Raw genomic sequence first — 25,545 nt, forward strand, 5'->3', positions numbered from 1 at the left:
TTTTAAAAAACCCCATATTATACAGACACGTCATATTTAATGGTATTTTACTACATTTACTGTATTGTACTTTCAAGAAAACATTTGCAATGGGTTTTTTTAAAAGCTGTTTATGCATGTTGACCAGCAGACGTCGCCAGCGCTTCGAAGCAAAAAGGTTCGTTTCTCCCATAAATATTGTTTTTGCATTATTGTGAGGGGTAGGTTTAGGGCTGGGTAGGTGTAGACGTTAATAAAACACAATCTAATAGGCAGAAAATTCAGTTGTATCGTTGGAGCTGTATCCCTTCTAGCCACAGCCTCATCCTCCGATTCTCCTCATTTAATTATCATGTTAAACATTAAAAAAAAAAAAAAAAGTGAAGTGATGTGACATACAGCCAAGTATCGTGACCCATACTCAGAATTCGTGCTCTGCATTTAACCCATCCAAAGTGCACACACACAGCAGTGAACACACACACACCATGAACACACACACACACAGCAGTGAACACCCACCCGGAGCAGTGAACACACACACACACCCGGAGCATTGTGTTTCATTTATGCTGCGGCGCCCGGGGAGCAGTTGGGGGTTCAGTGTCTTGCTCAAGGGCTCCTCAGTCGTGGTGTTGCCGGCCCGAGACTCGAACCCACAACCTTAGGGTTAAGAGTCAAACTCTCTAACCACTAGGCCAAGACTTCCCCTTAACAGCTTCATACCTGTATATGTTAACGATTAAATTGGCCGTTTATTAGATGTTTGTTGGTATTTTATAGTACACTGTCAATATTCACACACAAATCTCTTCCCCTTTCAGCTTTCACTGATTTTGATCTAAATTCGATGAGCATCCCGGTGTTCCTGTGAATCAGACTCTGAGCTCGATTTTTTTTCCTGGAGGGCGCGTGACTGTCTGTGCGTGCGCCCGGTGTGGTGTTTACGGGGCTGCGCTTCGCCGAGCCGCGCGTTCACATGATCTGATCGCGTTATGCTCGTACGTCTTTCGTTTATATAGCTTCTTAACGCGTCGGTAACGCGATGTATCGCTCTCTGTTCTCCTTCAGCTCTGCGGAGCGGAACGCGCTGCGCTTCCCCGCGGGAGAGTGCTTCCTCGTGCTCGAGCGCAGCGGCGCGCACTGGTGGCTCGCGACGCGCTGCAGCTCCGGAGAGACGGGATACATCCCCGCCGCGTACATCGAGAAGATACCGGTGAGATCTCTCATTACATATATACATATACAAACATATGCAAAGGGCCGCATTAAGACAGTAGGGGGCCCCCGGGCTTTACTTCTTGAGGGGCCCTTCATCAACGAGAGCCACAGCCTTCTTTCACTCAATCTTTATAATCAAAGCTCAAGTTGTCAGCCTTTTATTTTGCAGCTATATATGTCAAACTTATATGTCTGTCATAGAAAATATATAGTACGAACTGCGTGTGTTAATGTTGGTTAAATGCACTATGAACAAACATTAAAAAACAGAGGAAGGTAAGTTATTGAAGGTAAATGTATACTTTTACAAAACGTTCTGTGCACTTTGAGTTATGCCTTCACAAGCACAGAAGCAGTCATAAGTAGCACAGGTATGTTTGTAGCTATAATCAACAATACATTGTATGGGTCAAAATTATACATATTTCTTTTATGCCAAAAATCATTAGGACATTAGGATATGCATTACTAAGAACTTCATTTGAACAACTTTAAAGATGATTTTCTCAATATTTAGATTTTTTTGCTCCCTCAGATTCCAGATTTTCAAATAGTTGTATCTCAGACAAATATTGTCCTCCTAACAAACCACACATCAATGGAGAGATGATTTATTCAGCTTTCAGATAATGTATACATCTCAGTTTGAACAAACTGACCCTTAAGACTGGTTTTTGCTCCAGGGTCACAAATGTCTAACTGTTTGTGGATCTTTGTAATTTGATTTAATTGACCTTAATGATAGTGAAATAATTTATTAACAATAACTTAAAGAAATAGAATATGTGAAATATTGTTAATCACAATAGTTCATCTTGACAGCTAATGTAATAGGCTAATAAATACTAACGAGTGAAACCTCTGTATGGTGCTACAGTACATTTTTAAGTGTTTATCATCAAAATTGTATTTTAGCATTTTTAATCAAAAGTAAGGCCACCGGCTTGACAATAAGGACTGACCGATTGACCGGGGATTTTCACGAAGTTTAAACATTCAAGAAAATGTGAAAGAGAGCTCCATTAAGTGTGTTCTGATCCGCGTCTCAAACAGCACGAGCCCTGAATTACGTTTCTTTCTGGAAAAATGCATGCAAAAGTAAAAAGTGTGCAATGTTATTTTACATTTGATTATTCGGTTTCTGTTCCTGAACACCTACAAACTCAAAACCATAACGCATTGTTTTCACACATCATACACACACACACACACACACACACACTCTCTCTCTCTCTGTCTTTCTCTCTCTCTCTCTCTCACACACACACACACACACACACACACACACACTCTCTCTCTCTCTTTCTCTTTCTCTCTCTCACACACACACACACACACAGTAGCACAGCGCAGGGACCGAGCACCGTGTGCGCCCTGGCGATGTCAACATCCAGCTACTAGGCCATTCGTGGACATTTTTAACAAGACATTTGTGTAATTAAAAAGATGAGAAGTTAATAGTCTCTTAATGGTCTCTATATACAAATGCTCCATAAAACAAAGCAAAACAAGCCCTGCAAAATAATATAAAATATTTTAAAAACCACATATTATACAGACACGTCATATTTAATGGTATTTTACTACATTTACTGTATTGTACTTTCAAGAAAAAATTTGCAATGGCCATTTTTGTCAGTTTCTCAATCATCCATAGGTTTTAAAAACAAGAACTCAGGGGGTGGGGCATTGAAGCAATGGAGATAATGAAAATATCTAAAGACTGTTATGAAAATGAATGTTTTTAAAATAAAAATATGACATGAAAACCTGTCTATGAAAACATTAGCACATGATTAGAACACAATGATATTAAAAAAGAAGCATCTAAAAAGGAATGGCTGTCTGAGGTGAAGCTGAAGAGTGACTTTATGTCAATAAACTGAAGCCTGTTCTTTGACACATCCTATGATATTTATCAGATAACTTAGATACATAACAGATAACATAACATTGCAACTGCCTTTTGTTACAATATCTGCACAAAAAATGGCAGTGCGAGAGGTCTACTGATGTGATGATGATGGTGATTATGATGGTGATGTGATGATGATGGTGATTATGATGGTGATGTGATGATGATGATGATGGTGATGATGATGATGGTGATGTGATGATGGTGATGGTGATGATGATGGTGGTGGTGATGATGATGCTGATGGTGGTGGTGGTGATGATGGTGGTGATGATGGTGGTGGTGATGATGCTGATGGTGTGATGGTGATGATGATGGTGTGATGATGATGGTGTGGTGATGATGATGGTGTGATGTGTGATGATGATGATGATGGTATGATGGTGTGATGGTGGTGATGATGATGGTGTGATGGTGGTGATGTGATGATGATGATGATGATGGTGATTATGATGATGGTGATGGTGATGGTGGTGGTGGTGGTGATGATGGTGGTGATGATGGTGATGGTGTGTGATATGATGATGGTGATGATGGTGTGTGATGGTGATGATGGTGTGTGTGATGATGATGATGGTGTGTGATGATGATGATGGTGATGATGGTGTGTGATGTGGTGATGGTGATGATGGTGGTGGTGGTGATGGTGGTGATGGTGGTGATGATGATGGTGGTGATGTGATGATGATGCTGATGGTGGTGGTGATGATGGTGGTGATGATGGTGATGATGTGATGATGATGGTGGTGGTGATGATGGTGGTGATAATGGTGATGGTGATTATGATGGTGGTGATTTGATGATGATGTGATGATGATTATGATGGTGGTGATGATGATGGTGATGATGATGCTGATGGTGGTGGTGATGGTGGGGATGATGGTGGTGGTGATGATGATGATGGTGGTGATGATGATGGTGATGATGATGCTGATGGTGGTGGTGATGGTGGGGATGATGGTGGTGGTGATGATGATTGTGATGATGCTGATGGTGGTGGTGATGATTATGATGATGGTGGTGATGTGATGATGATGATGATGCTGATGGTGGTGGTGATGATGGTGGGGATGATGATGGTGGTGATGACGATGATGATGATGGTGGTGATGATGATGATGGTGGTGATGGTGATTATGGTGGTGGTGATGTGATGATGATTATGATGGTGATGATGATGGTGGTGATGATGATGATGGTGGTGATGATGATGGTGGTGGTGGTGATGATGATGGTGATGATGGTGGTGGTGATGATGATGGTGATGATGATGCTGATGGTGGTGGTGGTGGTGATGATTGTGATGATGCTGATGGTGGTGGTGATGATGTGATGATAGTGGTGATGATGACTGGACTATTGTAGTGCACTGCTAGATGGTTGTCCTGCATCCTCAATAAACAAGCGACAGGTAGTCCAAAATGCAGCAGCTAGAGTCCTTACCAGGTCAAGAAAATATGATCATATTACCCCAATTTTACAGTCTCTGCACTGGCTACCTATTTAGTTCCATATCAGTTACAAAATATTATTATTTACTTATAAGGCCCTTAATGGTTTAGCTCCACGCTACAATCCATCATGCTCCCTAAGGTCACAAAACGCTGGACTTTTGATACAGTGGGTACAGAAAGTATTCAGACCCCCTTAAATTTTTCACTCTTTGTTATATTGCAGCCATTTGCTAAAATCAAGTTCTTTTTTTTCCTCATTAATGTACACACAACACCCCATATTGACAGAAAAACACAGAATTGTTGACATTTTTGCAGATTTATTAAAAAAGAAAAACTGAAATATCACATGGTCCTAAGTATTCAGACCCTTTGCTGTGACTCATATATTAACTCAGGTGCTGTCCATTTCTTCTGATCATCCTTGAGATGGTTCTACACCTTCATTTGAGTCCAGCTGTGTTTGATTATACTGATTGGACTTGATTAGGAAAGCCACACACCTGTCTATATAAGACCTTACAGATCACAGTGCATGTCAGAGCAAATGAGAATCATGAGGTCAAAGGAACTGCCTGAAGAGCTCAGAGACAGAATTGTGGCAAGGCACAGATCTGGCCAAGGTTACAAAAAATTTCTGCTGCACTTAAGGTTCCTAAGAGCACAGTGGCCTCCATAATCCTTAAATGGTAGATGTTTGGGATGACCAGAACCCTTCCTAGAGCTGGGCGTCCAGCCAAACTGAGCTATCGGGGGAGAAGAGCCTTGGTGAGAGAGGTAAAGAAGAACCCAAAGATCACTGTGGCTGAGCTCCAGAGATGCAGTCGGGAGATGGGAGAAAGTTGTAGAAAGTCAACCATCACTGCAGCCCTCCACCAGTCAGGGCTTTATGGCAGAGTGGCCCGACGGAAGCCTCTCCTCAGTGCAAGACACATGAAACCCCGCATGGAGTTTACTGAAAAACAGCGAAATAAGATTCACTGGTCTGATGAGACCAAGATAGAACTTTTTGGCCTTAATTCTAAGCGGTATGTGTGGTGAAAACCAGGCACTGCTCATCACCTGTCCAAAACAGTCCCAACAGTGAAGCATGGTGGTGGAGCATCATGCTGTGGGGGTGTTTTTCAGCTGCAGGGACAGGACTACTGGTTGCAATCGAGGGAAAGATGAATGCGGCCAAGTACAGGGATATCCTGGACGAAAACCTTCTCCAGAGTGCTCAGGACCTCAGACTGGGCTGAAGGTTCACCTTCCAACAAGACAATGACCCTAAGCACACAGCTAAAATAACGAAGGAGTGGCTTCACAACAACTCTGTGACTGTTTTGATTGGCCCAGCCAGAGCCCTGACTTAAACCCTATTGAGCATCTCTGGAGAGACCTGAAAATGGCTGTCCACCAACTTTACCGTCCAACCTGACAGAACTGGAGAGGAACTGCAAGGAGGAATGGCAGAGGATCCCCAAATCCAGGTGTGAAAAACTTGTTGCATCTTTCCCAAAAAGACTCATGGCTGTATTAGATCAAAAGGGTGCTTCTACTAAATACTGAGCAAAGGGTCTGATTACTTAGGACCATGTGATATTTCAGTTTTTCTTTTTTAATAAATCTACAAAAATGTCAACAATTCTGTGTTTTTCTGTCAATATGGGGTGCTGTGTGTACATTAATGAGGAAAAAAATGAACTTAAATGATTTTAGCAAATGGCTGCAATATAACAAAGAGTGAAAAATTTAAGGGGGTCTGAATACTTTCCATACCCACTGTAGTACCTAGGATAGCAAAGTCCACTAATGGAGGTAGAGCTTTTTCGCATTTGGCTCCCAAACTCTGGAATAGCCTTCCTGATAATGTTCGGGATTCAGACACACTCTCTCTGTTTAAATCTAAAATCTTTTTAAAAAACACACCTCTTTGGCCAAGCATTCAAATAATGCATCTCAATAATTATGGACTGCAGTTATATCTGATCAAATGCACATTATTATTCTTTAGCTTGGGTTAAACTAATTAATTTTACTTGGCTGGAACAGCAGATACGCTAATTATGTCTCTTACATAAGCTCCAGTCTGGATCCAGAACACCTGAGAAGAGATGATGCCACTGATAAGCTACTACTAAATATTGTAGAAATGTAATTTTCTGTAAAGTTGCTTTGCAATGATTTGTATCGTAAAAAGGGCTATACAAATAAACTTGAATTGAATTGATGATGATGGTGGTGGTGATGATGATGATGATGGTGATGGTGGTGGAGATGATGGTGATGATGATGCTGATGGTGGTAGTGATGATTGTGGTGATGGTTGTGACATAGACGTAACATTGCAACTGTCTTTTGTTACAATATCTGCACAAAAAAATGGCAGTGAACTTTAAGTTACACATTATAGCGAGAGGTCTGCTGATGTGATGATGACGGTGATTATGATGGTGATGATGAGGATGGTGGTGGTGATGATGATGCTGATGGTGGTGGTGATGGTGATGATGATGTGACGATGATGCTGATGGTGGGGATGATGGGGTGATGATGATGAGGATGGTGGTGATGATGGGGTGATGATGATGAGGATGGTAGTGGTGATGATGATAATGGTGGTGATGATGGTGATGATGATGGGGAAATGATGATGATGGTGATGAGGATGGTGTGATGATGGTGGTGGTGATGATGATGATGATGGTGATGGTGGTGGGGATGATGGGGTGATGATGATGAGGATGGTGGTGGTGATGATGATGCTGATGGTGGTGGTGATGGTGATGATGATGTGACGATGATGCTGATGGTGGGGATGATGGGGTGATGATGATGAGGATGGTGGTGATGATGGGGTGATGATGATGAGGATGGTAGTGGTGATGATGATAATGGTGGTGATGATGGTGATGATGATGGGGAAATGATGATGATGGTGATGAGGATGGGTGTGATGATGGTGGTGGTGGTGATGATGATGATGATGATGGTGGTGGGGATGATGGGGTGATGATGATGAGGATGGTGTGGTGGTGATGATGTTGATGATGATGATGATGATGATGGTGGTGATGATGTTGATGATGATGATGATGGTGGTGATGATGGTGGTGATGTGATGATGATGATGGTGGTGGTGATGATGGTGGTGATGATGGTGATGATGTGATGATGATGGTGGTGATGATGTTGATGATGATGCTGATGGTGATGATGATGGTGATGATGATGGGGAAATGATGATGATGGTGATGAGGATGGTGTGATGATGGTGGTGGTGATGATGATGATGATGGTGATGGTGGTGGGGATGATGGTGGTGGTGATGGTGGTGATTATGATGTGATGATGATAGTGATGGTGATTAGGGTCGGGCGATGTCTACAAAATTGGCATTGGACGATTGAAACATCTACATTGAAACATCGTGATAGACGATGTCATCGGGGGGGGGGGGGGGGGGGGGGGGGGGGGGGGGGGGGGTCAATGGTATATGCTTTGCAGATCCTGAGCGTCACTGACAAACATCTAATCTTGTAAAATGTTTGGTAAGTATTGCCACTCCATAATATAAACAGAGTGCGTGTGATCACGAATCTCGAAAGTGAAAGTGAAACTAAAAAGCGATCGTGCATTCACAAGCAGTTTCAATGCCAGGCATAATAGCGGCTCCCTGTTGCCCACAATTTATATTTAGTACAATTAACAAATGACATAACTGCAAGAGAAATTATAAAAAAAAAAATTCCTCCCATCTCATATTTATTCTCTTTAGGGGGTTCGATGATGGTGGTGATGATAGTGGTGATGATGATTAGGGGCTGCAACAAACGATTATTTTGATAATCAATTAATCTAATGTTTATTAGAACAATTAATCGACTGATCATCGATTATTTCACTGATTAATCAGTAAACTTTGATTGATTATTCAGCATTTGCAATTAGTTAAAATATTGAGTTATACATATTCTAACAAATAAATAAAGGTAATTACTTTAAACTAAATCAATACAATTAATTTATACAAATAAATATATTTGGCACAAAATGAGATGACAGACAGAGAAACTCTCTCATTCACCATTTCTCTTTCCATATGAAAAAGTCACTGAATGACACAACATTCTGCCTGACTTCTCCTTTTGTAAGTCATATGGATACAAACAAAATAAAGGTAAGTAAAAAGACACTTTATTTTTGGATAAACTATTTTATTCAAGCACAACCTTCACAACAATCTATCTTAAAATACAATATAGGGTTATGGGAATTAAAACAGTCCAGAGCTAGATCAAGCTTTGATCTCTGCAAACCAAACTATCACTTGAATTAAAAAAATAATAATAATTCCCCACTAATAAAAAGATTTTATCATTAGCTCGCTCAGATTAGCTAAATCAGGTTGTAATTCTAACGGAAAACGACACTGACTCTGACTGGTTTTTCATGTTTGATACTGTAAAGCTGCTTGATTTAAGGCTATCTATTGCATAAAGTACTGTATAAATAAACGTGATGTGACTTTACTGGAGTACTGAACTGCAGAGCTCGTGCAAACATCCACATCACTCTAATCAGATGCATTTTTAACTGCTTCTCTCTCACCGTGGTCAGTTTTTGTTGTGTTTATTTTTGGACTGGTAAGCGAATAAAATTGTTAATAATTACATGATGTGGCAATTAATTAATATAATTAATTGCAAATTAATTGCACATCAAATTTGGCTGAGAAATTCCTCCCAAAAGATAATTTAAAGTCATTGTTGTGTAAAGCATCAAACAGACATTACAAAAAGTAACTTCAACAAGAAATATTTTGTTTGATAAAATGTGTTACATATAGGCTACTCTTTTGGACCATGAGGGTGAATAAATTATGACACAATTGTCATTTTTGGGTGGGTGAACTATACCTTTAATCATTTATTTTAATAATATTATTATTATGACTATGGAAATATGAAATTATTTCTTTAATGAAATGATACTCGAAATAATAAATTAAAACTGCCAGTAGGTGGTGGAAAATGTCTAAATTATTAAGTTATTGAGTCATTTATTCATTCAAACAAACGGCTGATTCATTCAGAAGTGAAGTAAATAATTCTTTATGAATGGTCCATTGAATCATTAGGCTTGTTCGGCTTGAAGCGGGTCATCACCATCAGACTGATCGGTGTGTGACATCAAAGTACCGCGAGATCTATAGAGAGCAGATTACTCTGCATGCTTTTGAATTGCTCTCGCGGGACTTTGATGTCATGCACTGATCAATCTGTGCAGCGCCACTTCAAATCCAAATATCCAAATCCAAATATCTTAAATTGTGTTTTTCCGAAGACGAACAGAGCTTTTACGGGTTTGGAACGACAGGGGGGTAAGTGATTAATGACAAAATTTTCATTTTGAGGTGGAGTAACCCTTTAACTCTCCGCGAATTTCGGGTAGGGGTGGAGGTCTAGCCTCAGTTTTTAAAAACAGCTTGCTCTGTCGACCTGTAGAGTTTAAACACACTCTAGTTTTGAATTGCAAGCCTTTAAATTGGATTTAGTGGAGCCAGTGTTGTGTGTGCTGGTTTATCGGCCACCTAAATTCAATAAAGACTGCATTCATTACTTTTCTTAACTCGTAGGGGACATTTTATTGAAATTTGATATGTTTTTAATTGTAAGGGTGAAAGACTTTTTGAATCTTATTGACTATTGATTTAATCTTGAACAGTCTGTAAAGGTTCTAACACACGAATATGGACATACATCGGATTTAGTTTTATCTTATGGTATTTCTTCAGGCTATGTGAATGTTTGTGATGCAACTTTTTCTGATCACAATCCATTTATTTTTGGGATTTCTCTCCCATATCAGTCTGTTAGATCTTGCCCACTGACACGTTTGTGTCGTTTGTTGAACTCTAGTGTTATTAGTGAGTTTTCAAGGGCATTTTTGAAAAATCATAATATTTCTGCGTTTGAAAATCCTCCATTATATCTTGATCCTGAGCCTGTACTTGGATCTTTTTAAACTATGGTTGTTCAAATATTTTAGACTCTATTGCACCATTGAAGGTGAAACGTGTAAAAACTAAGTTACAGCCCTGGTTTAGTGATACTACACGAGCTCTCAGACAAACTTGCAGAAGAGCAGAGCATAAATGGTGGAAGGACAGGCTCCAGGTGTCTTTTGAATTTCTGAGGTACTCTTTGCATTCCTACCAAAAAGCAGTTAAGGCAGCAAAGGTAAAGTACTTTTCTGCTATTATTGAAAATAATTGTCACAAACCTAGAGTATTGTTTAATACCACCAATTCTGTTATTAATCCATCAAATAGCCTTGGGCCTGAGATTTCAGTGGAAACTTGCGAGAATTTTATGAGATTTTTTTTTTTGTCAAAGATCGAAAAGATTAGATCTCAAATACCTCCTGAATCTGGTGATCCCTCTGCTCCTTCTTGTTGCCTTACTGTGTTTTATCAGTTCAAACTTCTTCAATTTTCTACCTTGGCTAGAATAGTTGATCAGTTGAAGCCATCGGATTCCCCTCTTGATGTTGTTCCATCAAGACTAATCAAACAAACATTTGATGTAGTTGGGCCTAACATTTTATCAATAGTAAATAGCTCCCTTGTATCAGGGACTGTTCCTGCATCTTTCAAGCATGCTGTAGAACCGGGGTACTCAATAGGCGGACCCAGACGCGGTTAAATCTGGACCGACGCTGAAACAACATGCTATTTTAATCATAATCCAAATTAATTTTCAATGGGGTGAGCAATTGTGATTCCGCGCTATATATCTTTGAGGTGTCTACTCGATTTGGCTGCTTCATCTATGTCCAATCACAGTAGCTGTAACAGCGTCGCTATAGCAACGTCGCCACTACGTCACTCGCTCGCTAACTCAAGGTAGCCAGATTTATCTACCGATCACATCTTCTGGGCCGGGCAGGCGAACAGGCATTCTAACCATTTGCGAGCACAGTGCAAATATCGATAACTGCCTTTTTTTTTTGCTGACTGAAAGTGAAAATGGCGTGCTCAAAGTTGGCCGTTGATAAGAAAAGAAAAGTTGATTCTGAAAACCGCGAGTTTAAGAGTGAGTGGACAGAAAAATATGCATTCGTGCTCCCCGTGGGAAGCAGAAAACCAATGTGTTTAATCTGCACCGAGACGGTAGCAATCATCAAAAGTGGTAACGTAAAACGACATTATGAAACCAAGCATGCACACTTTTGAACAAAATTACCCTCAGAACACAGAGGTAAGGACCATAAAAATAAACCAGCTGAAATCATCCTATGAAGCTACAAGCAGTGTAATAGTTAGATCAGCCACACAACAGGAGCATGGGTCCTGGGAAAACACAAGAAATCCTTCTCTGATGCTGAAATAGTCAAGGAGTGTATGAGTGAAGTGGTGACCGCTCTGTTTGAAGGGACTCAAAAGGATGAAATAATCCAGAAAATAAGCCAAATACCCTGTTCTGATTCCACTGCTGCAAGACGAACTGAAATACTTGCTGATGATTTGCTTGAACAACTTAGCTTTGCTATTAAAAAAGCCAAATTCATTTCATTGGCTGTGGATGAATCCACAGACAACACAGACAATGCACAACTCATGGTCTTTGTCAGATTTGTTGATGAAGAAAAGGGAGAATTTCATGAAGATATTTTGGGTCTCACAAACCTCCATGGACACACAAGGGGGGATGACATTTATGAAGCAGTGACACAGATGCTTAGAGACAGAGAGATAGACCTGAAGCATGTTGTTTCCATTGCTACTGATGGTGCACCATGTATGATTGGGAGAGAGAGGGGATTAGTGTCACGCTTGAGAACTCACCACCCTGACCTCATGACATACCACTGCATAATTCACCAGATGGTTTTGTGTGCCAGCCTTGGAGAAAAGTACTCAGAAGTTATGACAACAGTCATGAAACTTGTCAACTATCTGAGAGCATCCTCTGCTCTGCAACATCATTTGTTGCGCTCATTTTTTAGAGGTGAATGCAACATTTGATGATTTGCTCCTTCACAACGATGTCCGGTGGCTTAGTAAAGGCAAGGTACTCGAGCGGTTTTGGGCACTGCGGAAAGAGCTGGAGACATTTCTATTGAATTAGAAGAGTGCAAAATCCAAACAATTTGTGGATTTCATGAAGAATGAAGAAGACATGGAAGTTGTTGCTTTTCTAATTGACATTACTTCCCATCTCAATGACCTTAATATAAAGCTCCAGGGCAAAAACAGCACAGTGTGTGACCTCATGTCAGCTGTCCGTGCTTTCCAGAGGAAGCTGGAGGTCTTCAAATGTGACTTACGGCAGAACCTGCTTCACTTTCCAAGACTTTTGGATCAGACTGCAGGAAAACATCACCGTCATAATCATGCTGAATTCCTGGAAAAGCTGATTAAAAATTTCCAAACTTGCTTTGAAGATTTCCCTCTGGCAAAACTAGTCTTGTTGTGCATCGAAAATCCATTTCTTGTCAAAAATGTTGCACAATTCTCAACTGAAGCCACGAAAGTCTTCCCATGGGCCAATGCTGCTTCTCTGCAAACAGAGCTAATTGAGCTCCAAGAAAACCTAGCACTGCAGGAATCTCACTGTGACCCTGTCACCTTCTGGACGAAGATGGTTACTGCAGTAGGTGTTCCTCTGCTGCAGAAGATGGCCCTTCAGATTCTCACCATGTTTCCCTCAACGTACTGCTGTGAATCTGCCTTTTTAACCATGAACATGGTGAAAAATGCTTACCGCAGCACACTCACCAATGAACACTTACATCAGTGCCTCCGCCTGGCCCTCACACCTTTTATGCCCAAGTTTACTGGTGGCACAAAGAAGGTGTCACCTTTCACACTAAAAGGTCTAAAATGTAATTTTTTTGTGTATAGTTCAAAAGTTTTGGGGAATGCCTTTTTTAGTTGTTGGAGTTCTGTATTTGGAATTTGACGGTCACTTTTCCGGACCTCGGACTGAATGGAAAATTGGTAAGTGGACCTTTCAAGTTTATATTTGAGTATCCCTGCTGTAGAACAACCACTAATTAAAAATACTAAATTGGATCCTACGGATTACGCAAATAACAGGCCTATTTCAAAACTGCTTTTTCTATCAAAGGTGCTGGAGAAAGCCATCCTTAATGAACTGCAGTCTTTTTTGAATAAGAACTCTTTATTTAAAGAGTTTAGGTCAGGGTTTAGGGAGCATCATAGTACAGAGTCTGCACTTTTGAAAGTTCTCAATGATGTTCTATTAGCAGATACTGCAGTTTTGGTGTTAATTGACCTTAGTACAGCTTTTGACACCATAGACGATGAAATTCTTATTGCTCGACTTGAACAGGTGGTAGGGGTTCGTGGTACTGATTTAAACTGGTTTAAGTCCTATCTAACCAATAGGAGCTTTTCAGTTACCCTGGGTAAATTTTCATCATCATTCTTGGCCTCTGCTGTTTGTTTTTAAATCTTTAAACGGCCTTTCTCCATCTTATATTTCAGATTTGTTGCAACCGTACTCTCCATCAAGGTCTCTTAGGTCTTCTGACCAGATTGTTTCTAGGTCGAGACGCAAACAGTGGGGGGACCGTGCTTTTGCAGTATCGGCCCCAAGGCTTTGGAATAGTTTGCCTTTACACATAAGAACTGCCTCCAGTTTGGTGTCATTTAAGTCCCTTTTAATTTTTAATTGGGTGGTTGAACAAAAAATGAAAATTATGTCATTAATGACTCACCCTCATGTTGTTCCAAACCCGTGAGACCTCCGTTCATCTTCGGAACACAGTATAAGATATTTTAGATTTAGTCCGAGAGCTTTCTGTCCCTCCATTGAGAATGTATGTACGGTTATACTGTCCACGTCCAGAAAGGTAATAAAAACATCTTCAAAGTAGTCCATGTGACATCAGAGGGTCCGTTAGAATTTATTGAAGCATCGAAAATACATTTTGGTCCAAAAATATCAAAAACTACGACTTTATTCAGCCTTGTCTTCTCTCCCGGGTCTGTTATGAGCGCGTTCACAACACTGCAGTTTAGTGATATCCGGTTCGCGAACGAATCACTCGATGTAACCGGATCTTCTTGAACCAGTTCACCAAATCGAACTGAATCGTTTGAAACGGTTCGCGTCTCCAATAAGCATTAATCCACAAATGACTTAAGCTGTTAACTTTTTTAACATGGCTGACACTCCCTCTGAGTTCAAATAAACCAATATCCCGGAGTAATTCATTTACTCAAACAGTACACTGACTGAACCGAGCCAGATAACGAATGAAACATTGACTCGTTCTCGAGTCAAGAAGCGTTTCTGTCGGACGCGTCTGGTTCGAGAAGTGAGGAGCTGATGATACTGCGCATGCGTGAAGCAGACTGACACACAGCGCGTCTGAACTGAACTGGTTCTTTTGGTGATTGATTCTGAACTGATTCTGTGCTAATGTTATGAGCGCGGGTAAACCGAAGGCTTGAATCAAGGGCAATCATCGCCAATGAAGTCATTACGTCGAGCGCACAAAGAACTGGTGAACCGTTTTTCGGCAACCGGTTTATTGAATCAAACTGTCCGAAAGAACCGGTTTCGCGGAGAAGAACAGAACTTCCCATCACTACCGGTGATCCGAAAAACCGATGCAACCGGTTCTTGACTCGAGAACGAGTCAATGTTGCGTTCGTTATCTGGCTCGGTTCAGTCAGTGTACTGTTTGAGTAAATGAATTACTCCGGGATATTGGTTTATTTGAACTCAGAGGGAGTGTCAGCCATGTTAAAAAAGTTAACAGCTTAAGTCATTTGTGGATTAATGCTTATTGTTGACGCGAATCAATAATAGGTCTCACGGGTTTGGAACAACATGAGGGTGAGTCATTAATGACATAATTTTGATATTTGGGTGAACTATCCCTTTAAGTCCCATTTTTTCTCCAAGGCTTTTTTGCAAAACTGTTGTATAAGATCAGTATCACATTTGCACTCGTGTGATACTGCACTTATTGCTCGTTCAATATTGATTAACTATATGATGTAAATTTGAGACAAAAACTCAAACGGGGCATTTTTGCCCCATATCTTGAATTTTAGGGTCATTCTAACTACGTTCTCTCGGCTCTATCATGCAGTGAAATGTTGCCCTGCATCATATTTGTAGTCAATCGACTGTATAAAATGTCAGATGACCCACGTAGGTCTGGGGCGGGGCAAGTGCTTTAAATGCGTTAATTATTTAAATGCTTTATTTTTCACCATAATTAATCTAATTAACGCGCTAAATTACCAGCCCTAGTTTATTTCATTATTGAGAGCAAAGCGCACAGCATATGTCTACATAATCATCCAAACGCCGCTCAGCAGCTTCAGCTTCAGCTTCGGTTCTGCTGCATTTGCTCTGAAGCGCTGTCTTCATCTCTTGAATTGCATCAGGAGAGCTGAATTATAGTCTTGCGCTACAATGCCACACTGGTCAAACCGCATTATTGCAGGCTCTTACATTAGGATATATGAGATCAAATGACTACTCGACAACAAAAATATTTGTCGACATTTTTTTTTTTTTGGTCGACATTGTCGATAATGTCAACTAATCGTTTCAGCCCTAATGGTGATGAAGGTGGTGATGATGACGATGATGGTGGTGATGGTGATGAAAATGGTTATAATGATGATGATGGTAATAATGGTGATGATGGTGATCATGGTGATGGTGACGTCTCATCAGGTTCCAGAGCAGGACGAGGTTCTGCAGTCTATTGATCGAGCCATTGAAGCCATTCACAATGTGGCCATGACCAACGGAGGCAAATACAACCTGGAGCAGAGAGACATCCTGCAGTGAGTCCGGCGCCACATATTCACAGATCAATGGTTTATTATTAGTGTGCTGTCAAACAAATAATCACATCCAAAATAAAAGTTTTTGTTTAAATAATATACGTGTGTGTACTATGTATATCATTTGTAAGTCGCTTTGGATAAAAGTGTCTGCTAAATGACTAAATGTAAATGTAAATGTAATGTATATTTATGTATATATAAATACGCATGCATGTATAGATTTCAGAAAATATGTTTTTATATATTGAATTTTATATATTGAATATATTCATTATAATATAAAGTATATGAATATAAATATAGACATGTAAATATTATCAAAATATATACATACAGTACAGACCAAAAGTTTGGAAACATTACTATTTTTAATGTTTTTGAAAGAAGTCTCTTCTGCTCATCAAGCCTGCATTTATTTGATCAAAAATACAGAAAAAACAGTAATATTGTGAAATATTATTACAACTTAAAATAATAGTTTTCTATTTGAATATACTTTAAAAAAGTAATTTATTCCTGTGATCAAAGCTGAATTTTCAGCATCATTACTCCAGCCTTCAGTGTCACATGTAACATCCAGTCTATCACATGATCATTTAGAAATCATTCTAATATTCTGATTTATTATGAGTGTTGGAAACAGTTCTGCTGTCTAATATATTTGATGAAGAAAAGGTTAAAAAGAACTGCATTTATTCAAAATAAAAAATTCTAATAATATATATTCTAATAATATATTTTTCTTTACTCTCACTTTTTTATCAATTTAACACATCCTTGCTTAATAAAGTATTGATTTTATTTAACAAAAAAAAAGAAAGAAAAAAAAAATTACTGACCCCAAATTACTGACCAGTAGTGTATATTGTTATTACAAAATATTTATATTTTAAAAACATAGTTTTTTTTTTTTACTTTTTATTCATCAAAGTATCCTAAAAAAGTATCACATGTTCTGAAAAAATATTAAGCAGCAGAACTGTTTCCAACTTTGATAATGAATCATCATATTAGAATGATTTCTAAAGGATCATGTGATAATGATCCTAAAAATTCAGCTTTGCATCACAGAAATAAATGATAATTTAAAGTATAATAAATGTAAAAACAATTATTTTAAATTGTAATAATATTTCACAACATTACTGTTTTTTCTGTATTTTTGATCAAATAAATGCAGGCTTGATGAGCAGAAAAAACTTCTTTCAAAAACATTAAAAATAGTAATGTTTCCAAACTTTTGACCTGTACTGTACATGTGTGTGCATTTATATATACATAATAAATATACACAGAATACACCCATATGTTATGCAAACAAAAACATTTATTTTGGATGCGGTTAATTGCAATGAATCATTTGACAGCACTATTTATTATATTTGAAGTAAAATTATATGGTATTTTTATATTATATTATAATTATATTTTATATTATTATTTTGTCTTGTATTACATAATTTCTTTGTATAATATTGAATATTTAATAAACAATATTTAATTTCTTGTAAAATTTCTATTTTATATTATAACATTTGTATAGTTGATAATATTACTATATTTGTGTAGTATGTATTATTTATATCTTTATATATTATTGTTTTTTATATTGCATTATATTTACAGATTTATATTTTTGTTTTGTTATATTTTTATATTACATTAAATGTTATTTTCTGTTTTATTTATTATTACCATCTATGTTTTATAGAATCATTAAATTTGTATATTATTTTTAAATTCTTGTATATTTATATATGAATATATTTTTACATCATATTGCATTATATTTATATATTTATGTTTTTATTTTTTATTGTATTATGCACGTTTTAATATTACATTAAGTTTTTGTTTTTTGATATGTATTGTTATTATTGTTAAGTTAATAATGATAAATAATAAGTAGTAATAATAAATATTATATAAATATGATATATTACACACTGTTAATTTCTTATATTTTTTAATTTTAGTATTATATCAACTTTTATATTTTATTATGTTTTCATATTTTATTACATTTACATGTGTGTGTTTTTATATACATCCGTGACACTCCACAGGAAGTTGATCCACCACAGGAAGGAGACTCTGTCCCGCAGAAGCCCGACTCCATCGGGTCACAAGCAGAAGATCCCATCCTCCTCCAGTGAGGTGTCACCCAACGGTCTGAGCCGAGCCTGCAGCTGCGAGCCGGCGTCCGAGCGTTCCGCTAGCATACCTGGACTCTATCAGGTTCCTCCTCAGCCTCGCAGAGCGGCGCCCGAGACTCCGCCTCTGCCGGAGAAACATCGTGAATCACGACGCAATGGTAATGCACAAACCAGCAGCAACCGACACATTTACATGACACCTGAGTGAACGTGTGTCTCTGTCTCTCTCTCTCTCTCTCTCTCTCTCCAGATCCAGAAGTGTCACTGACAGTCTCCTCCACAAGCCCCACCCCCAGCCCTGTCCCTCCCACCTTACCCTCTCTGTCTGTCAGCTCCACCTCCTTAGACTCCAGCTCCTCCCACTCGGACGTCTCCTCAGTCAGTCTTCCCAGCATCAGCAGAACTCCACCCCCCGTGCCAAAACGAAGCAAGGCTCCGCCCCCTCCTATTCCTGACCGATCCCCACAGGAAGAGCCTTCGAGAAAGAGCTCACAGGCTCCGCCCCCTCCCGTGCCTGACCACTCCCCTTCTCCAGACCCTTCAAAGAAAAGGTCGGCGCTTCAGCCAATCAGTAAACAGCCTGCCACCGAACACCAATCAGATGCAGAGTGGCCACTGTCTCTGCCCCATGCTTCTCTCAGCACTCCCGGTAGCCCCACCCCATCTGCAGCCGTTCCCGTGACGATCGGAGCGGAACTGATCGAACTGGTGCGCAAGAACACGGGCCTCAGTTACGAGCTGTCGCGGGTTGCCGTGGGCGTGGTGGTGGGTCACCTGCAGAGCGTGTTGCCGAGGGCGACGGCGGACCTAGAGCAGGTGCTGCTGTCGCTGGTGGGGAGTAAGGTTAGTAGCTGAAGGACTAGTCGAGGCGTTCTGTGGTTGGCTCAGCTGCTGAAGCGGTTGTCTGGTTTGTGTCGTTAGGATCTGGGCGCGGCGCTGCCGCTTGGACAGGTGTGTCACGACGAGCAGCGGCTGCAGGTGATCTTTAGTGATCTGGCGCGTCACCGTGACGACTCGCAGCAGCGCAGCTGGGCTCTGTACGAAGATCACGCGCTCATCGCATGCTACCTGGAGGAGTTACTGCAGATACTGGTGAGACCAACCCGAATTTGTACTTGTTCTGAAACATGGTACGTATTATATGAGGTGGCAAATTCATAGGAATTCGTACTTTTGTGAAACATTGTACGTATTTTACAAGATGGCAAATTTGCCAAACGTTGGTGAGACATACTCATATAACATTACATCTGAATGAATGAATAGCTTTATTGTCACTGCAAGCAGAGCAATGTTTATATAAGTGTGTGTTTGTTTCAGACTGACGCGGATCCTGAGGTGTGTAAGAAGATGTGTCGTGTGAACGAGTATGAGGCGGTCCTGTCGCTGGTGTCCTATTATCAGATGGTGAGTCGCTCTGACGACGTCATCGAGGCTCGGTTTGCCCTGCGACCCCACAGAGCAGATATCGTTATTGTTATTCCTGGAGTAATTGTTATGGTTATCATTACTGTTATAGTTATTATTGTGGTTGTTGTTATGGTTATTGTTACTGTTGCAGTTATCATTAGGGTTCTGGTTCTAGTTATTGTTTGCAGTGTGAAGGGGTGTTATGCAGGTAATGTGGTGAGCAGTGTTTTGCGCGTCAGTGATGCGTGCGATCTCTCAGGAGCACCGCGTGTCGCTGCGTCTGCTGCTGCTGAAGGTGTTCGGGGCGATGTGTGGTCTGGACGCGGCGCTCATCTCCACCCTCCTGAACTCCGTCCTGACCATGGAGCTGGCGTGGGACCTGCAGACGGACACTCAGGGTGAGACGCGCTCCTCCTCCGTGCTCATGTGTGTGTGCGGTCAGCTGACGTGTGTTTGTGTGCAGAGCATGAGAAGATGTGCTATAGCGCGCTGCTGATGGCCATGATCTTCTGCAGGGGCGAGCAGATCCCGCTGCATCACTACGGTAAGAGAGACGCTCGCGCCGCTGGAGGCTCGGACGCTGCTGACCGCAGACTGACCCGTCCCTCTCTGTCTCAGAGCATCTCAACAGTGCTTTCCTGCAGTTCCTGCTGGACGTGATTGAGGACGGCTTGCCCTCTGACCCCACCGAGCAGCTGCCAGACCTCTTCATCAACCTGCTGCTGGCCTTCAACCTGCACCTGCGCGGTACCACACACACGATGCAGCATCAGTCAGTGTGTCGCTCTCTGTCTCACTCTTGACCTGTGCTTGTGTGTTTGCTGCCCCCTGCAGTACCGGAGAGTAACATGGTGATGCAGACGCTGATCAAGAGACACAATGTGAAGGTTCTCACTGAGAAACTACTGTTACTGCTCAACAGAGGAGGTGACACACACACACACACACACACACACACACACTCACTCATTTCACAGTAGAGCTGCCACAGTGATGTACTGACACTCTGTGTGTGTGTGTGTGTGTGTGTGTAGAGGATCCGGTGTGTGTGTTTGATCACGCTCCTCCTGCGCCGCACTCCGTGCTCAAGTTCCTGCAGGATGTGTTCTCCAGTCGAGACACGGCTGATATCTTCTACCGCAGCGACCTGATGGTGATGATCGACATCGCAGTGAGGCAGATCTCAGACCTGTCGCCCGGAGACAGCGTGAGACACACTCCACTAGAACATTAATGATAACTATAGCCATAACTCTAATAACTATAACCATAACTACAACAACTATAACAATAACTATCATAACTATAACCATAACTACAATAACTATAACAATAACTATAACTACAATAACTATAGCCATAACTATAACCATAACTACAACAACTATAACAATAACCATTATAACTATAACCATAACTATAACAACTATAATAACTATAACCATAACTACAACAACTTTAACAATAACTATAACTACAATAACTATAACAATAACCATAATAACTATAACCATAACTACAATAACTATAGCCATAACTATAATAACTATAACCATAACTACAATAACTATAGCCATAACTATAATAACTATAACCATAACTACAACAGCTATAACAATAACTATCATAACTATAACCATAACTACAACAACTATAACCATAACTATAATAACTATAACCATAACTACAACAACTATAACAATAACTATCATAACTATAACCATAACTACAATAACTATAGCCATAACTATAATAACTATAACCATAACTACAACAGCTATAACAATAACTATCATAACTATAACCATAACTACAACAACTATAATAACTATAACCATAACTACAACTTTAACAATAATTATAATAACTATAACCATAACTACAACAGCTTTAACAATAACTATAACTACAATAACTATAGCCTAACTATAGTAACTATAACCATAACTACAATAACTATAGTAACTATAACCATAACTGTAGAAATTATAACCATAAATAATAACTAAAACTATAATAACTATAACACTACAATAACTATAACCATAGCTGCAATAACTATAGTAACTGTAACCATAACTGTAGTAATTATAACCATAAATATAATAACTATAACCATAACTATAATAACAATAACTATAGTAACTATAACCATGACTATAATAACTATAACTATAGCTACAATAATTATAACCATAATTGTAATTAAAATGATAAATACCTATACCTGTAATAACCATAACTATAAGAAATATAATAACTGTAACATAACTACAGCAACTATAACTACAATAACTATAACAATAACTTTAGTAGCTATAACAATAACTATCGTAATTATAACCATAAATATCGTAACTATAACCATTATTATCTTAACTATAAGTATAATAACTGTAACATAACAACAGTTACTATAACCACAACTATAATAACTGTAACAAAAATTATAGTAACTATAACCATAAATGTAATAACCATAACTATCTTAACTGGAAGTATAATAACTATAACATAACTACAGTAACTACAACCACAGCTATAATAACTATAACCATAACCACAACTACAATAACTATAACAAAATCTATAGTAACTACAACCAAAACTATAACCATAATAACTATAATCCTAACTATAATGATAACTACAATAATTATAACAAACGATAGTAATTATAACCATAAATATATAACCATAACTTCATTAACTATAACCAGAATTCTAACCATAACTACATTAAGTCCAGTAAGTGTAAGGATAAGTATATGTAATATGATAAATGTGTCATTAGCACCTGTAATGCTAATGCTAGCCCCGCAGCTGGTAGGGTTGTGTCATGATGTGTTGCGTGTCTCCTCAGATGCGGGTGGAGTATCTGTCTCTCGTGCTGGCCCTCGTGCGCTCCACGGACTATCTGGAGCACCGGCACCGGCTGAGCGACCTGCAGGCGGTGCTGCAGAGGATCCTGGGAGAAGAGGAGGACTGTGGGGAGGATCAGGGCTCCAGCAGACAGATGGACAAACTCATCGTGCAGCAGATCCACCGGGAGTTTCCTCAGATCTCCAGGAGCTGATGAACTCTCACACCTGACCCAGCGCTAATGACCGTCAGCTCTGACCAGCGATGGAGCATGAGGTGTGCTGCTGGACGCCAGTCAGCTCTGTGCTAAAGGAGCTATTTTTCCTCGTATGTTTTTGTTCAGAAGGGAAACAGTAACGATATATTTTCTCAATGTTGAAGCGCTAGTAAAATGCTTTCATCCTAATGCACCTGACATACGTGTCTGTGTTATACGTATGTTATTTGTATAAAAATACAAAGTGCAGCGTAATTACAGAAGAAACTTTTCATTTCTAAAGCTCCAAAAACCTTACTGACTGGGGTAAGAGTGCACTAAATAAAGGATCTCAGTTAAATATGTGCAGTGTCACATGACCAGAGCAGTTTACTTCCTGTTTGCACCTTGAGAAGATGATGACTGCATCAGAGCTCCAAAACGAAAGGCTAGTGAAGGGCTCCTGTACTCGTTAAAATGCCCCGATAGCACACAGCATGTGATAAGAGCCATATTCAGACAGCAGAATGGAGTTATTAGAGATTAAGGATGTCTATGAAGTATATGTATGCAATGAATATAATGTTAAACATTCAGTTGTAATGCCTTGATTGATTGTAATCCATTACATATCTTTCTATCAGAGTTATCTGACATCAAGATGAATTTGTTCTTCTGACACAGTTTAACTCTGAGCTCTTCTCATATTTTATTACCATTTTCTAAACTACAGAAAATTTACTTTTATAAAGTGAGAAAAGTTGAAGGTGTCTGAATAAATTTAGGTTTGACTGTATCTGTTTGATAAATGGAGTTAACCAACTAGCATTATACACACTAATGGGTTCTGTACCTAATATTTTAAAAAACGTACAAATGCAATAAAATATCGGTGTACACGGTATCAGCAAGTACTAGAAATAAAAGTATCGGTATCGGGTGAGTACTGGAAAAAGTGGTATCGGTGCATCCCTAGTGTTAACAGAGATATGATGAAGATTTTTGGTACATGTATCTTTAAGTTGTGAAGTATTAATATATGAATTCACATGTATTCAGCTTCGTTGAGTGTGGTCATAGCATGAGTAAACATGTTGATGTCACGATAGTAACAGTTAATTTAGGTATACAATATGAATCGAATCGCAGTTGTTAGTGCAACATGCACTTTTACTTACCTTCTTATATTTCTCACCAAAAACCTTTCTTATAATTTATTTATTTCTCTAAAAAAGTAAAGAAAAAAAAAAACATTAAAAAAAATGTTGCAGTGATGGTGAAGCTTTCAGCACAATTGTATCAGAAAAGGGTTCATTACTCGAAGCTTTGTAACACTGTTCAGTGTTGTGGCCATCTAGTGGTCATAAACACAGCACCCTCCGAAGTGCTGTGTTCCATTACAGTCAGTGGTTTCACATCTGGTTCTGAAACTGGTTTTATTGTATATAAATAATGGTAATTGTCAAAGTCGTTCATTTGTGTCGGCATACTGGCGGTAAAATAAGTCAGATAAATGAATCAAATTATTAAATTCTTAAATTAAATCTGCGATCTATTTTAAACCTGCCTCAGTTCTTAGACTGTTATATCGTAGACAAAGTTAATTTGAGCGTCATATATACATTATATTAAAAAAAACAAAAAAACAACAAAAAAAACAATGCACATTAAAATGTAACCGCTTTAGTTCTAAAGTACTGGGTTGATTTTGCTCGAACTATTGCCCAGAACCCTTTATAGGGCTGCATCCGCACCAGATACTAAAGCAGTCACGTGGTTTACGAGGTCTAGATCACGTGATTGAAACATCACCAGTTTATAACAGGAAAAGTTTTTTCCCTCTCTGAAGAAATTGCTGGTTAGTCATTAGCATGCGGCAGCAGCCGAGATCTAATGCTTACACTGCTTCTCTGCTGATCTAGTCTTCAATAACACATTAACAACGTTCTGCACTCAAGACAAAATCAGCTTGTTTCAGATGGCTTCCACTGTCATGTCTAACAGTCATGAACAAGGTTTTTGAAGGGTTTTTTTTTTGGTGACGGGAGGGAAAATATATACATATATTTTTTTATTAAAGATTTTAGCCGAAAGAAAAAAAAATGTTAAAGTTTTTTTGTTAAAAAGACAAAACATCAAACCAAATGTTAGAAAGTCAATATTTTAAACTGTTATAAATCCATGCTCAGATTTAAGGTCCCTGCACACTGAAATTTTTGTATTTTGCACTTTTCATATTTATCATCCTAAAAATTTGTCATCCACAGAAACCTTGCACACGGAGTCCGATGCATATTAGTTAATCTGTTGTGAAAATAAAAAAGTGAAAGTGACATACAGCCAAGTATACTCAGAATTAGTGCTCTGCATTTAACCCATCCAAAGTGCACACACACAGCAGTGAACATACACCTGGAGCAGTGCACACACACACACACACACACACACACACACCGTGACCACACACTCGGAGCAGTGAACACACACCCCGGAGCAGTGAACACACACAGTGCACACACACACAC

At 39.2% G+C, this 25,545-nt stretch overlaps 1 protein-coding gene across 2 annotated transcripts; it reads left to right on the forward strand.

Annotated features, from left to right (window-relative positions):
• Nucleotides 1-900: 900 nt before the first annotated feature.
• Nucleotides 901-24,269, forward strand: LOC109102757 (NCK-interacting protein with SH3 domain-like). Of its 2 annotated transcripts, XM_042749151.1 has the most exons (13): nucleotides 901-1,195; nucleotides 16,281-16,393; nucleotides 18,463-18,710; nucleotides 18,803-19,395; nucleotides 19,474-19,644; nucleotides 19,873-19,959; nucleotides 20,222-20,360; nucleotides 20,426-20,506; nucleotides 20,581-20,709; nucleotides 20,797-20,889; nucleotides 20,997-21,169; nucleotides 22,826-23,084; nucleotides 23,413-24,263. In XM_042749151.1, the coding sequence occupies exons 1-12, from the start codon at nucleotides 1,025-1,027 to the stop codon at nucleotides 23,036-23,038; spliced, it is 2,211 nt and encodes a 736-aa protein (XP_042605085.1). In that variant the 5' UTR covers nucleotides 901-1,024; the 3' UTR covers nucleotides 23,039-23,084; nucleotides 23,413-24,263. The 2 variants fall into 2 exon arrangements, with proteins under 2 accessions (XP_042605085.1, XP_042605084.1); XM_042749150.1 differs by having other exon boundaries at nucleotides 22,826-24,269.
• The last annotated feature ends 1,276 nt before the right edge of the window (nucleotides 24,270-25,545 follow it).

This window comes from Cyprinus carpio, chromosome B22 (genome assembly GCF_018340385.1).
Source record: "Cyprinus carpio isolate SPL01 chromosome B22, ASM1834038v1, whole genome shotgun sequence".
NCBI classification, from domain to species: Eukaryota; Metazoa; Chordata; class Actinopteri; order Cypriniformes; family Cyprinidae; genus Cyprinus; species Cyprinus carpio.

Bases quoted from the DNA above. Each gene is read 5' to 3' on its own strand.
- LOC109102757 (XM_042749150.1), top strand. From the start codon at position 1,025: ATGTATCGCTCTCTGTTCTCCTTCAGCTCTGCGGAGCGGAACGCGCTG. The intron at 19,645-19,872 runs GTGAGACCAACC...TGTTTGTTTCAG, and splicing joins AGGAGTTACTGCAGATACTG to ACTGACGCGGATCCTGAGGT. The intron at 21,170-22,825 runs GTGAGACACACT...GTGTCTCCTCAG, and splicing joins ACCTGTCGCCCGGAGACAGC to ATGCGGGTGGAGTATCTGTC.